Genomic DNA, 13649 nt, shown 5'->3' on the forward strand with positions numbered 1-13649 from the left:
TTACAGATTAGACAATTGACACTGGGTGAAAAAAATGTTACCAAATCGTGTGATAACATTTATAAATATAAATATATTTATTTATTTGTTTTACACCTCTGCTGCTTAGCGGACAGTGTGGTGTTGTAGAGGAGGTCTCCCCGGACGCGTGCGTATGTCACACTAGTCGAAACATAGCAGGGATTTCTGTCCAGCGTCCACTTTAGTCCACTGTAGTCTGGAAATGGGAAGTTTTTTTATGTTTTTTGACCTGTGACCTGGTGCCAATTTTTGTTTTACACCTCTGCTGCTTAGCGGACAGTGTGGTGTTGTAGAGGAGGTCTCCCCGGACGCGTGCGTATGTCACACTAGTCGAAACATAGCAGGGATTTCTGTCCAGCGTCCACTTTAGTCCACTGTAGTCTGGAAATGGGAAGTTTTTTTATGTTTTTTGACCTGTGACCTGGTGCCAATTTTTGTTTTACACCTCTGCTGCTTAGCGGACAGTGTGGTGTTGTAGAGGAGGTCTCCCCGGACGCGTGCGTATGTCACACTAGTCGAAACATAGCAGGGATTTCTGTCCAGCGTCCACTTTAGTCCACTGTAGTCTGGAAATGGGAAGTTTTTTTATGTTTTTTGACCTGTGACCTGGTGCCAATTTTTGTTTTACACCTCTGCTGCTTAGCGGACAGTGTGGTGTTGTAGAGGAGGTCTCCCCGGACGCGTGCGTATGTCACACTAGTCGAAACATAGCAGGGATTTCTGTCCAGCGTCCACTTTAGTCCACTGTAGTCTGGAAATGGGACGTTTTTTTATGTTTTTTGACCTGTGACCTGGTGCCAATTTTTGTTTTACACCTCTGCTGCTTAGCGGACAGTGTGGTGTTGTAGAGGAGGTCTCCCCGGACGCGTGCGTATGTCACACTAGTCGAAACATAGCAGGGATTTCTGTCCAGCGTCCACTTTAGTCCACTGTAGTCCACTGTAGTCTGGAAATGGGAAGTTTTTTTATGTTTTTTGACCTGTGACCTGGTGCCAATTTTTGTTTTACACCTCTGCTGCTTAGCGGACAGTGTGGTGTTGTAGAGGAGGTCTCCCCGGACGCGTGCGTATGTCACACTAGTCGAAACATAGCAGGGATTTCTGTCCAGCGTCCACTTTAGTCCACTGTAGTCTGGAAATGGGAAGTTTTTTTATGTTTTTTGACCTGTGACCTGGTGCCAATTTTTGTTTTACACCTCTGCTGCTTAGCGGACAGTGTGGTGTTGTAGAGGAGGTCTCCCCGGACGCGTGCGTATGTCACACTAGTCGAAACATAGCAGGGATTTCTGTCCAGCGTCCACTTTAGTCCACTGTAGTCTGGAAATGGGAAGTTTTTTTATGTTTTTTGACCTGTGACCTGGTGCCAATTTTTGTTTTACACCTCTGCTGCTTAGCGGACAGTGTGGTGTTGTAGAGGAGGTCTCCCCGGACGCGTGCGTATGTCACACTAGTCGAAACATAGCAGGGATTTCTGTCCAGCGTCCACTTTAGTCCACTGTAGTCTGGAAATGGGAAGTTTTTTTATGTTTTTTGACCTGTGACCTGGTGCCAATTTTTGTTTTACACCTCTGCTGCTTAGCGGACAGTGTGGTGTTGTAGAGGAGGTCTCCCCGGACGCGTGCGTATGTCACACTAGTCGAAACATAGCAGGGATTTCTGTCCAGCGTCCACTTTAGTCCACTGTAGTCTGGAAATGGGAAGTTTTTTTATGTTTTTTGACCTGTGACCTGGTGCCAATTTTTGTTTTACACCTCTGCTGCTTAGCGGACAGTGTGGTGTTGTAGAGGAGGTCTCCCCGGACGCGTGCGTATGTCACACTAGTCGAAACATAGCAGGGATTTCTGTCCAGCGTCCACTTTAGTCCACTGTAGTCCACTGTAGTCTGGAAATGGGAAGTTTTTTTATGTTTTTTGACCTGTGACCTGGTGCCAATTTTTGTTTTACACCTCTGCTGCTTAGCGGACAGTGTGGTGTTGTAGAGGAGGTCTCCCCGGACGCGTGCGTATGTCACACTAGTCGAAACATAGCAGGGATTTCTGTCCAGCGTCCACTTTAGTCCACTGTAGTCTGGAAATGGGAAGTTTTTTTATGTTTTTTGACCTGTGACCTGGTGCCAATTTTTGTTTTACACCTCTGCTGCTTAGCGGACAGTGTGGTGTTGTAGAGGAGGTCTCCCCGGACGCGTGCGTATGTCACACTAGTCGAAACATAGCAGGGATTTCTGTCCAGCGTCCACTTTAGTCCACTGTAGTCTGGAAATGGGAAGTTTTTTTATGTTTTTTGACCTGTGACCTGGTGCCAATTTTTGTTTTACACCTCTGCTGCTTAGCGGACAGTGTGGTGTTGTAGAGGAGGTCTCCCCGGACGCGTGCGTATGTCACACTAGTCGAAACATAGCAGGGATTTCTGTCCAGCGTCCACTTTAGTCCACTGTAGTCTGGAAATGGGAAGTTTTTTTATGTTTTTTGACCTGTGACCTGGTGCCAATTTTTGTTTTACACCTCTGCTGCTTAGCGGACAGTGTGGTGTTGTAGAGGAGGTCTCCCCGGACGCGTGCGTATGTCACACTAGTCGAAACATAGCAGGGATTTCTGTCCAGCGTCCACTTTAGTCCACTGTAGTCTGGAAATGGGAAGTTTTTTTATGTTTTTTGACCTGTGACCTGGTGCCAATTTTTGTTTTACACCTCTGCTGCTTAGCGGACAGTGTGGTGTTGTAGAGGAGGTCTCCCCGGACGCGTGCATATGTCACACTAGTCGAAACATAGCAGGGATTTTGTCCAGCATCCACTTTATTAAGTCCATGCACTCCAGTGAATGGACTTGGGCACTCCAGTGGATGGACTTGGGCATTTATCCATTTAGATAACTTTTTTACGTTTTTTAATTACTTATTTTTACACAGAAACATAATGTGTGTCTTCACAATAACTGTAATGTAATAACAATACTAATAATGTAATGTAATAATTATTTAATTAACCACGCTTTTATTCTGAAAGCAACCGGATGTCTTAAATTTGCTAGCTCTCTGGCAGGAAGTTCTAGATTTGCCAAAAAGACGGAGCCCGGTCAGCATGCTCAGAATGAAAACATCCGGTGTGGAGCGTATAAGAGGCCCGGGCGGAAACAAACACTTTAAACAGATCCCACTGTGCGCTTCTGTCTGTCTGCGGAGGTTTACGGTACAACAGCGACGCCCTGTGGGTGCATGTGCTCATTACAATTCAATTCAATTCAAAGGGCTTTATTGGCATGAGAAAACATACGTTTACATTGCCAAAAAAAAATATGTACATTTGAACATTACACCACCATGCATTACATTACATGACATTATGTTAGTTAGAGCACTGGTTCCCCAAACTGTTTCATGTCAAGGACCCCCACATTGACTCTAATCAGCCCTACGGACCCCCACATTGACTCTAATCAGCCCTACGGACCCCCACATTGACTCTAATCAGCCCTCCGGACCCCCACATTGACTCTAATCAGCACTACGGACCCCAACATTGACACTAATCAGCCCTACGGACCCCCACATTGACACTAATCAGGCCTACGGACCCCCACATTGACTCTAATCAGCCCTACGGACCCCCACATTGACTCTAATCAGCCCTACGGACCCCCACATTGACACTAATCAGCCCTACGGACCCCCACATTGACACTAATCAGCCCTACGGACCCCCACATTGACTCTAATCAGCCCTACGGACCCCCATATTGACTCTAATCAGCCCTACGGACCCCCACATTGACTCTAATCAGCCCAACGGACCCCCACATTGACACTAATCAGCCCTACGGACCCCCACATTGACTCTAATCAGCCCTACGGACCCCCACATTGACTCTAATCAGCCCTACGGACCCCCACATTGACACTAATCAGCCCTACGGACCCCCACATTGACACTAATCAGCCCTACGGACCCCCACATTGACTCTAATCAGCCCTACGGACCCCCACATTGACTCTAATCAGCCCAACGGACCCCCACATTGACACTAATCAGCCCTACGGACCCCCACATTGACTCTAATCAGCCCTACGGACCCCCACATTGACACTAATCAGCCCTACGGACCCCCACATTGACTCTAATCAGCCCTACGGACCCCCACATTGACTCTAATCAGCCCTACGGACCCCCCACATTGACTCTAATCAGCCCTACGGACCCCCACATTGACACTAATCAGCCCTACGGACCCCCACATTGACTCTAATCAGCCCGCGGACCCCCACATTGACTCTAATCAGCCCTACGGACCCCCACATTGACTCTAATCAGCCCTACGGACCCCCACATTGACTCTAATCAGCCCTACGGACCCCCACATTGACTCTAATCAGCCCTACGGACCCCCACATTGACTCTAATCAGCCCTACGGACCCCCACATTGACACTAATCAGCCCTACGGACCCCCACATTGACACTAATCAGCCCTATGGACCCCCACATCCGTGGGGGTCCATAGGGCTGTTTCCCCCAACCGACGACAACCCGCCTCCGGCTGGGGGCAACGTTGAATTCCCCCGCCCAGGTCAAAGTTGAACCCCAAAATGAAGGAGATTATACCCCCAAGGAGATTATACCCCCATCCCCGGGTACTTCGGCCATCCCCCTATACCCATCCCCGGCTACCTCAGCCATCCCCATCTACCCATCCCAGACTACCTAGTCGTTACGTCACTCCCTCCTTTTATAAGGCCTCGTGCCAGCAAATATTCTCTGACGGATAAAAGATTTCTTTAGAGTTACATCAAGAAGATGAATCTAACTTTAAACCTAAACTAAAGCTTCCATCTCTAAACCCGGAATCCCATCTATTCGGCAGCCTCTAGACAAGACTTCACTCCTTTCGAAGTTAGGAGTTACATCTAGTCAGCACTTCCGCACTTGTGACCGCGGAACATCATCAACCCTTACAAATGGACTGGTACCAACACCATGTTATCTCTCCTAATGGTAACAACATCATGTTATCTCTCCTAATGGTACCAACATCATGTTATCTCTCCTAATGGTACCAACATCATGTTATCTCTCCTAATGGTACCAACACCATGTTATCTCTCCTAATGGTACCGACACCATGTTATCTCTCCTAATGGTACCGACATCATGTTATCTCTCCTAATGGTACCGACATCATGTTATCTCTCCTAATGGTACCGACATCATGTTATCTCTCCTAATGGTACCGACACCATGTTATCTCTCCAAGGTACCGACACCATGTTATCTCTCCTAATGGTACCGACACCATGTTATCTCTCCTAATGGTACCAACATCATGTTATCTCTCCTAATGGTACCAACATCATGTTATCTCTCCTAATGGTACCAACATCATGTTATCTCTCCTAATGGTACCGACACCATGTTATCTCTCCTAATGGTACCGACACCATGTTATCTCTCCTAATGGTACCGACATCATGTTATCTCTCCTAATGGTACCGACATCATGTTATCTCTCCTAATGGTACCGACATCATGTTATCTCTCCTAATGGTACCGACATCATGTTATCTCTCCTAATGGTACCGACACCATGTTATCTCTCCAAGGTACCGACACCATGTTATCTCTCCTAATGGTACCGACACCATGTTATCTCTCCTAATGGTACCGACACCATGTTATCTCTCCTAATGGTACCGACATCATGTTATCTCTCCTAATGGTACCAACATCATGTTATCTCTCCTAATGGTACCAACATCATGTTATCTCTCCTAATGGTACCAACATCATGTTATCTCTCCTAATGGTACCAACACCATGTTATCTCTCCTAATGGTACCAACATCATGTTATCTCTCCTAATGGTACCAACACCATGTTATCTCTCCTAATGGTACCAACATCATGTTATCTCTCCTAATGGTACCAACATCATGTTATCTCTCCTAATGGTACCAACATCATGTTATCTCTCCTAATGCTACCAACACCATGTTATCTCTCCTAATGGTACCAACATCATGTTATCTCTCCTAATGGTACCAACACCATGTTATCTCTCCTAATGGTACCAATAACACCATGTTATCTCTCCTAATGGCACCAACATCATGTTATCTCTCCTAATGGTACCAACACCATGTTATCTCTCCTAATGGTACCAACATCATGTTATCTCTCCTAATGGTACCAACATCATGTTATCTCTCCTAATGGTACCAACATCATGTTATCTCTCCTAATGGTACCAACACCAATATGGAATTGTGGAGAAAATCTAATCCGACGACAACACTATTCTTTAGTTTTGGGTCTGAGATTGTTGAACTAAATGATTATAAAACATTATTTAATACAACTGTATAATACATATTTTATTGTTGAATTAAAGAATATAACATTATTTATGATTATGAAAGTTTCACTTTTTGAATTAGATTACAGAAGAAAATTAACTTTTACAAAATATTCTAATTCATTGAGATGGAGCTGTATACATATGACTGGGTTATTGTCCCCACCAGGCCGAAGGCATGGGGAGAGAGTATGTTTTGCACTCCGTCCGTCCGTGTGTCCGTGTGTGTGTCCGTCCGTGAACAGCTAATCTCCGGCACCGTTAACCCGGGCGATGCCAAATTTTGCACACACACTCCCTGGATGCCAACGATGAACCTCTGCCCCAACATTTCCAGAACGGCCTGTTATAGCGCCACCAGGAAGCCGCTTTGTGCAAAACAAGTTTTTGGGCAGTACACCTACAGATTTTGTCAAAACATCACGCAAATTGGTACACAGTCTCTCTAGAGCCATTCAACGAAACGCGTCTCTCAGATTTCTCAGACTCCATCCTGATTGGCTAAGATTGGCTTCCAAAGTTTGCAGGAGTGCTCAGTTTCAAACAAAATGCTGCAAATCATGAACACATCGTGTGATTTCCGTGAAATTGTGCACGCACATTCCCACTAGGCCGAGGAAGAAATGCCACATGAACATTTTCAACTCAGCCTCATGGTGGCGCTATAACTGGCCGAAAAGTGTTTTTACCTCTAACTGCACGGATCTGTGGATAACTTTGTATGCCAACTCCCTAGAGGCCAAGGAAAAACCTTTGACTGGAATTTTTCACATCTGCTCTTTATAGCGCCACCAGGAGGCCGACATATGTAAAACACATTTTCTAATATTACTCCTTCAGATTTTATCCAAATTTCACGCAAATCGGTACACATGCTCTCCATAGTCATGTGATCAAGACGGGTTTGTTTGATTTCTCATAATCCACCCTCATTGGCTACGATTGGCTTCTAAACTTTTCAGGAGTAGCCCGCTTTGTACAAATCACCACAACTACTCAACGCAGCGTCCAATTGTGGTGAAACTGTGCATGCATATTCCCACTAGGCTTTGGAAGAAATGCCACTTGAGTTTTCAAATCAGCCTCATGGTGGCGCTACAACAGGCCGCGTCGCGTCACACACACACACACACACACACACACACACACACACACACACACACACACACACACACACACACACGTTTAAATTGCTCCTAAACATTTTGCCAAACATCACACACACACTCCTGTCCTCCTGGTGGAGACCTGTGCCCAGAAGGGCACTTTTTCTAGTAAATGGTAAATGGTAAATGGTGCATTTATATAGCGCCTTTATCCAAGGCGCTTTACATAGATTGTGCATTACATTCACCCATTCACACACACATTCATACACCGATTGCAGCGGAAGCCATGCAAGGTACCAACCAGCACATCGGGAGCAATTTGGGGTTCAGTGTCTTGCCCAAGGACACTTCGACATGTAGCCAGGAGGAGCCGGGATTCGAACCGCCGACCCATGGATCATTGGACGACCTGCTCTACCTCCTGAGCCACAGTCGCCCCTAGTCTACACATGAAACTGGCCAAAGACGGCCCGTAGGCCCATGGACCTGAACCCAGACGTGGTTCCCACACACACAAGCTGCCCAGCTTCACTGAATTCATTGATTGATTGATTGAAGTATTTATTAACAGATTGGAGAATTACAGTACATTTCAAGCACAACTCAATACAAAGACTGTTAACAGTGAGTGGACGCCACCATAAAGCATTACAAGAGGGTCCACCTTGTTTAATTCATCAAAACATTTAGAGACGTACAAATAGACACTTCTATAAAGCCAAAGACAGGAAATCATCATAAAAGGAGGTAAAAAAAAGGAAAATAAAACCCTATATACAGTGAGGGGAAAAAGGAGATTAACCCATTCAGGACGGGAACGGTTTTAAGCATTATGTTATACTTTAGCTATTGAAAAATAGCAGATCTACAAGCTCATAGCGCGGCACTGTCCAGTGTCCAGTATGTCCACCCAAAATACACTGCTGAATGCAGTATGCATGCATTGTATGCATTACACGGCTTGGTCGAATGCTTGATTTTGATTGGTCAATGGATGAAGTGGGTTAATTGCTGTGGCTCGATGTTTAGTTTCTGTCATTCTTTTTGGCTACGATTGTGCAATCTTTTGTTTTGTACGTGCGTTTCAATCAATCGAAGGTCTAAACCGTTTGTTCAAACCCAGGTCGTTGTAAAGCGGTGAATCCTCTTCGCGAAACGCGGCGATCATCTTCGCCGACGCCTCGTCGCCTTTCTTTCGCACCATGTCGATTAATTCCCGCGCTCTCTCCGTCCTGCCCCTCTCCAGCCTGAGCGAGTCCATCTCTGCGTCGTTGAGGACGTTCTCGTCCAGCAGTCTGTCCAGCAGAGCATGGATCACCGGCTCCGACACTCGTTTGATGAACCCTAAACGCACAGAGCGCAACGTCTCCGCTCCCTGTCGCGGCACCATCGCTGTCGTTGCGTCTGGCTGGCTGGGGGCGGAGCCTGGACTGGGGGCGGAGCCTGGACTGGGGGTGGAGGCGTCTGGAGGAGAAACAATGTTGTTTTCAGTTACACTTCATATGCATTCAGTTAGATCAGTGGTTTTCAAACAGTGGTCCGGGGACCCCCAGTGGTCCGGGGACCCCCAGTGGTCCGGGTCCGGGGACCCCCAGTGGTCCGGGGACCCCCAGTGGTCCGGGTCCGGGGACCCCCAGTGGTCCGGGGACCCCCGGTGGTCCGGGGACCCCCGGTGGTCCGGGGACCCCCGGTGGTCCGGGGACCCCCAGTGGTCAGGGGACCCCCAGTGGTCCGGGTCCGGGGACCCCCAGTGGTCCGGGGACCCCCAGTGGTCCGGGTCCGGGGACCCCCAGTGGTCCGGGGACCCCCAGTGGTCCGGGTCCGGGGACCCCCAGTGGTCAGGGGACCCCCAGTGGTCCGGGGACCCCCAGTGGTCCGGGTCCGGGGACCCCCAGTGGTCCGGGGACCCCCAGTGGTCCGGGTCCGGGGACCCCCGGTGGTCCGGGGACCCCCGGTGGTCCGGGGACCCCCAGTGGTCCGGGTCCGGGGACCCCCAGTGGTCAGGGGACCCCCAGTGGTCCGGGGACCCCCAGTGGTCCGGGTCCGGGGACCCCCAGTGGTCCGGGGACCCCCAGTGGTCCGGGGACCCCCAGTGGTCCGGGTCCGGGGACCCCCAGTGGTCCGGGGACCCCCGGTGGTCAGGGGACCCCCAGTGGTCCGGGGACCCCCAGTGGTCCGGGGACCCCCAGTGGTCCGGGGACCCCCAGTGGTCCGGGGACCCCCAGTGGTCCGGGTCCGGGGACCCCCAGTGGTCCGGGGACCCCCAGTGGTCCGGGGACCCCCAGTGGTCCGGGTCCGGGGACCCCCAGTGGTCAGGGGACCCCCAGTGGTCCGGGGACCCCCAGTGGTCCGGGTCCGGGGACCCCCAGTGGTCCGGGGACCCCCAGTGGTCCGGGTCCGGGGACCCCCAGTGGTCCGGGGACCCCCAGTGGTCCGGGGACCGACCACTGGTGGTCCTAATCCAGACAACAGTCTTGTCAAAACTTGACTATTGTAACTCCCTCCTTACTGGCCTACCGGCATGTGCACTTAAGCCTCTCCAACTGATCCAAATTCTCACACGTCTCCCCCCTTCTCCGCTCCCTCCATTGGCTCCCAGTCGCTGCCCCTCCCCCTTCTCCGCTTCCTCCACTGGCTCCCGGTCACTGCCCCTCCCCCTTCTCCGCTCCCTCCTTTGGCTCCCGGTCGCTGCCCCTCCCCCTTCTCCGCTCCCTCCATTGGCTCCCGGTCGCTGCCCCTCCCCCTTCTCCGCTTCCTCCACTGGCTCCCGGTCACTGCCCCTCCCCCTTCTCCGCTCCCTCCTTTGGCTCCCGGTCGCTGCCCCTCCCCCTTCTCCGCTCCCTCCATTGGCTCCCGGTCGCTGCCCCTCCCCATTCTCCGCTCCCTCCACTGGCTCCCGGTCGCTGCCCGCACAGAATACAAAACTCTGGTGCTGGCATTCAAAGCAACCAAAGGTATGGCTCCCCCATATCTTGCAAGTCTGATCGAACCCTACAAACCCTCCCGCGCACTCAGATCAGTCAACGCAGGGAAGCTGGAAGTACCCTCACTAAGTTTGGGACAACGCTCCACACGTCCCAAACTCTTCTCCCTTCTGGCTCCAAAACTATGGAATGCACTTCCCATTACAATCAGAACTGCAGCCTCACTCCCAATCTTCCGCCGTAGTCTGAAAACCCACCTTTTCAGACTCCACCATAATGGCCCGTAGCACTTACGTTATCCCCTTAGATAGTACTTTTTGTAGAATTAGATAGCATTTGATACAGACTGATAGCATGTTACGTAGACAGCACTAAAATTGCATTGTATGTAGTCATAACACTTCATAGTACATTATGTATAGCATAGTACAGTTTCATTATATAGATATTCCACTTGTTACGTTCTTAGCTTACGCATGTTTCATGATAACTACTTTTTATGTATGTGATGTATTGCCATGCTTTTTGTTCTTGCTTAATGTAAGTCGCTTTGGATTAAGAGCATCTGCTAAATTGTAAATTGTCCTTGAGGGGGTTCCCTTGAGGGGGTTCCAGGTGGTCCGGGGACCACCAGTGGTCCTTGAGGGGGTTCCAGGTGGTCTGGGGACCACCAGTGGTCCTTGAGGGGGTTCCAGGTGGTCCCCAATGCAGCTAAATGTTGTGACCTTTGAGCCAGGCCATAACAAGTCAGATAACTCAGGAATGGATTGAACCAATATTTATTATAGAATGAGAACACAAGTGTGGATATAATATTTCATCTTGGCGTTCGGCTCTGCTAAATTTTTCTCCGTGCTCGGCGCAATTAGACAGCCATCATTAACCAGTAACACTTTAATTGCCCGGGGTTATTTAATCCATTAAATCAGAGCGCCCAATCGATTTATAGCATCGGAGCAGCAAATGACGCATAACAACCAGGAACGCATAACCAGAAAGAACACAGACTTAGGGGAGCTTAAATACCCGCCCAGTTGGTCAGCTGATTGCCACGTCAGCGTGTGACGTATGGGTCTTGCATAACACTGTATTCACCCACATAAGCACAGCGTTTAACCTCTCGAGTATACCTGACTGCATTAAATTACAGTGAATAATTATGTTCACTTTGCAGTTCAACATTAAAGTTTAATAATAAGTCAATTAAACAGAATAACTATGTTACCTTCCAGTTCAATGTCATCCTTCCAGACCTGGTGGTTCTCAGGTCCCAGGATTGCCAACGAGGCGACTTCTACGTCGCGATCCATCGTCACCTTAAACGTTGGATTGTAATTTGGTCCATAGTTCAGACGATACTTCACATTCTGAAAACAGAGACCAGTTTTAGATACAACTACTGTGTAATAGTAGGGTTAGGGTCCCTATATTACTATAACAACTACTGTGTAATAGTAGGGTTAGGGTCCCTATATTACCCTAACAACTACTGTGTAATAGTAGGGTTAGGGTTCCCTATATTAATAACAACTACTGTGTAATAGTAGGGTTAGGGTCCCTATATTACCCTAACAACTACTGTGTAATAGTAGGGTTCCCTATATTACCCTAAGAACTACTGTGTAATAGTAGGGTTAGGGTTCCCTATCCTCCTACCCTACCTCAGGATGGATGGTGGGGTTGAGACAATGTGAAGCACATTGCAGTCTGTAGCGCAGGTCTGGAGTCAGATCACAGTCTGAGGTGCTCTCCAGGATGTCTTTCTTGTTGTACTTTTCATAGAACGTCTTCACCTACAATGACACAGACACAACAATAGAATGTCTTCACCTACAATGACACAGACACAACAATAGAATGTCTTCACCTACAGACACAGACACAACAATAGAATGTCTTCACCTACAGACACAGACACAACAATAGAATGTCTTCACCTACAATGACACAGACACAACAATAGAAGGTCTTCACCTACAATGACACAGACACAACAATAGAATGTCTTCACCTACAATGACACAGACACAACAATAGAAGGTCTTCACCTACAATGACACAGACACAACAATAGAATGTCTTCACCTACAGACACAGACACAACAATAGAATGTTGTAGCGGTTTCTCAAATAAAGTTGGACACAGGAGGAGAAATCCTACAAAGGTCACTGTTTGAATACAACAACCTACCTGTTAACTCAGGGATATATATATAATAATAATATATAATATATAATATATATATAATATAATAAATCAGTACATTTCAATAACACTTAAATGATATAATAAATTATTTCAACCCCAACCCACAGTCAACAATCAAGAAGTTCAAACGACACACAAAGTCAGTTTAAGGTTTGTATTATTGAATTAAATGTAAATAAACGTAAAGTTCAGTTTATGTCACACACTTCACACCATAGCTCCACTTCAGGTTGTACCCATAAACAAAAATAACTCGGGTGCCGTGCACCACTATAAGAACCAAAAGAAAAAGAAAGAAAACAGCGTCCTGGCGCTTGTGTGTGGATGTGTGTGTGCGCGCGTGCACTCTGGCGTGCGTGTGTGTGGCAGGGGCGCCTAACTTTGTTTCCAGGTGGGGAGCACAGATTTGGACTCATGCGCGCGCGCAAAATTTGATGGCGTTTTTTCGGGCCGAGTCGGGTGTCTTAGCACGATTCTAACTCTGTTAAAAGCATGACAGCCAAGTCACTACTGACCTTGTTTAAAAATACCCACATGGTTAACTGCAGGGCTAACAAGCATTGGTAGGCTACTGCACATTCATGTCTGTGTGTGTGTGTGTGTGTGCATGTGTGTGTGTCAGGGCCGCTTTTTGGGTAGTGCGAATGGTGCCGCACAGGGCCTCACGCATGCGAGGCCTCGCGCTAGGCAGTGTTTTTTTTTGTTTTGTTTTTTAAGAAACAATAATCGCATCGCAGCCCGTTCCGTCGCAGTTGATTTTTCACCTATTTAAGCTGCGGTCGGTTTGGAGCTGTCTGTCTGTCTGTCTGTCTGTCTGTCTGTCTGTCTGTCTACACCTAATAATAGAGACAATACACCATAAATAAATACTGAAACCATAATCATTAAGGAAGGTGTATGCATGTACTATGTGTACTATATGTAAACTCTTCATTGCAAAAAAGAAAAAAGAAAAAAAAACTTTGGGGACCCCCCAAAATAATTTGGCGACCCCTCGAGGGGTCGCGACCCACGGGTTGAGAACCCCTGGTCTACACCTACAGACTA

The 13649-nt window shown here is 48.1% G+C and overlaps 1 protein-coding gene across 1 annotated transcript in view; it reads right to left on the reverse strand.

Moving 5' to 3' along the window:
* Nucleotides 1-13649, reverse strand: part of LOC306919590 (uncharacterized protein) — a gene marked incomplete at its 5' end in the record, with an annotated part of 147031 nt that overhangs the window by 128373 nt on the left and 5009 nt on the right. Inside the window, 3 exons of the mRNA XM_079532348.1 lie at nucleotides 8671-8933; nucleotides 11619-11760; nucleotides 12055-12186. Coding sequence (XP_079388474.1) covers nucleotides 8671-8933; nucleotides 11619-11760; nucleotides 12055-12186 — 537 coding nt within the window. The remainder of the gene's footprint in view (nucleotides 1-8670; nucleotides 8934-11618; nucleotides 11761-12054; nucleotides 12187-13649) is intronic.

Source organism: Electrona antarctica (genome assembly GCF_951216825.1).
Source record: "Electrona antarctica genome assembly, contig: scaffold_135, whole genome shotgun sequence".
Taxonomy (NCBI): domain Eukaryota; kingdom Metazoa; phylum Chordata; class Actinopteri; order Myctophiformes; family Myctophidae; genus Electrona; species Electrona antarctica.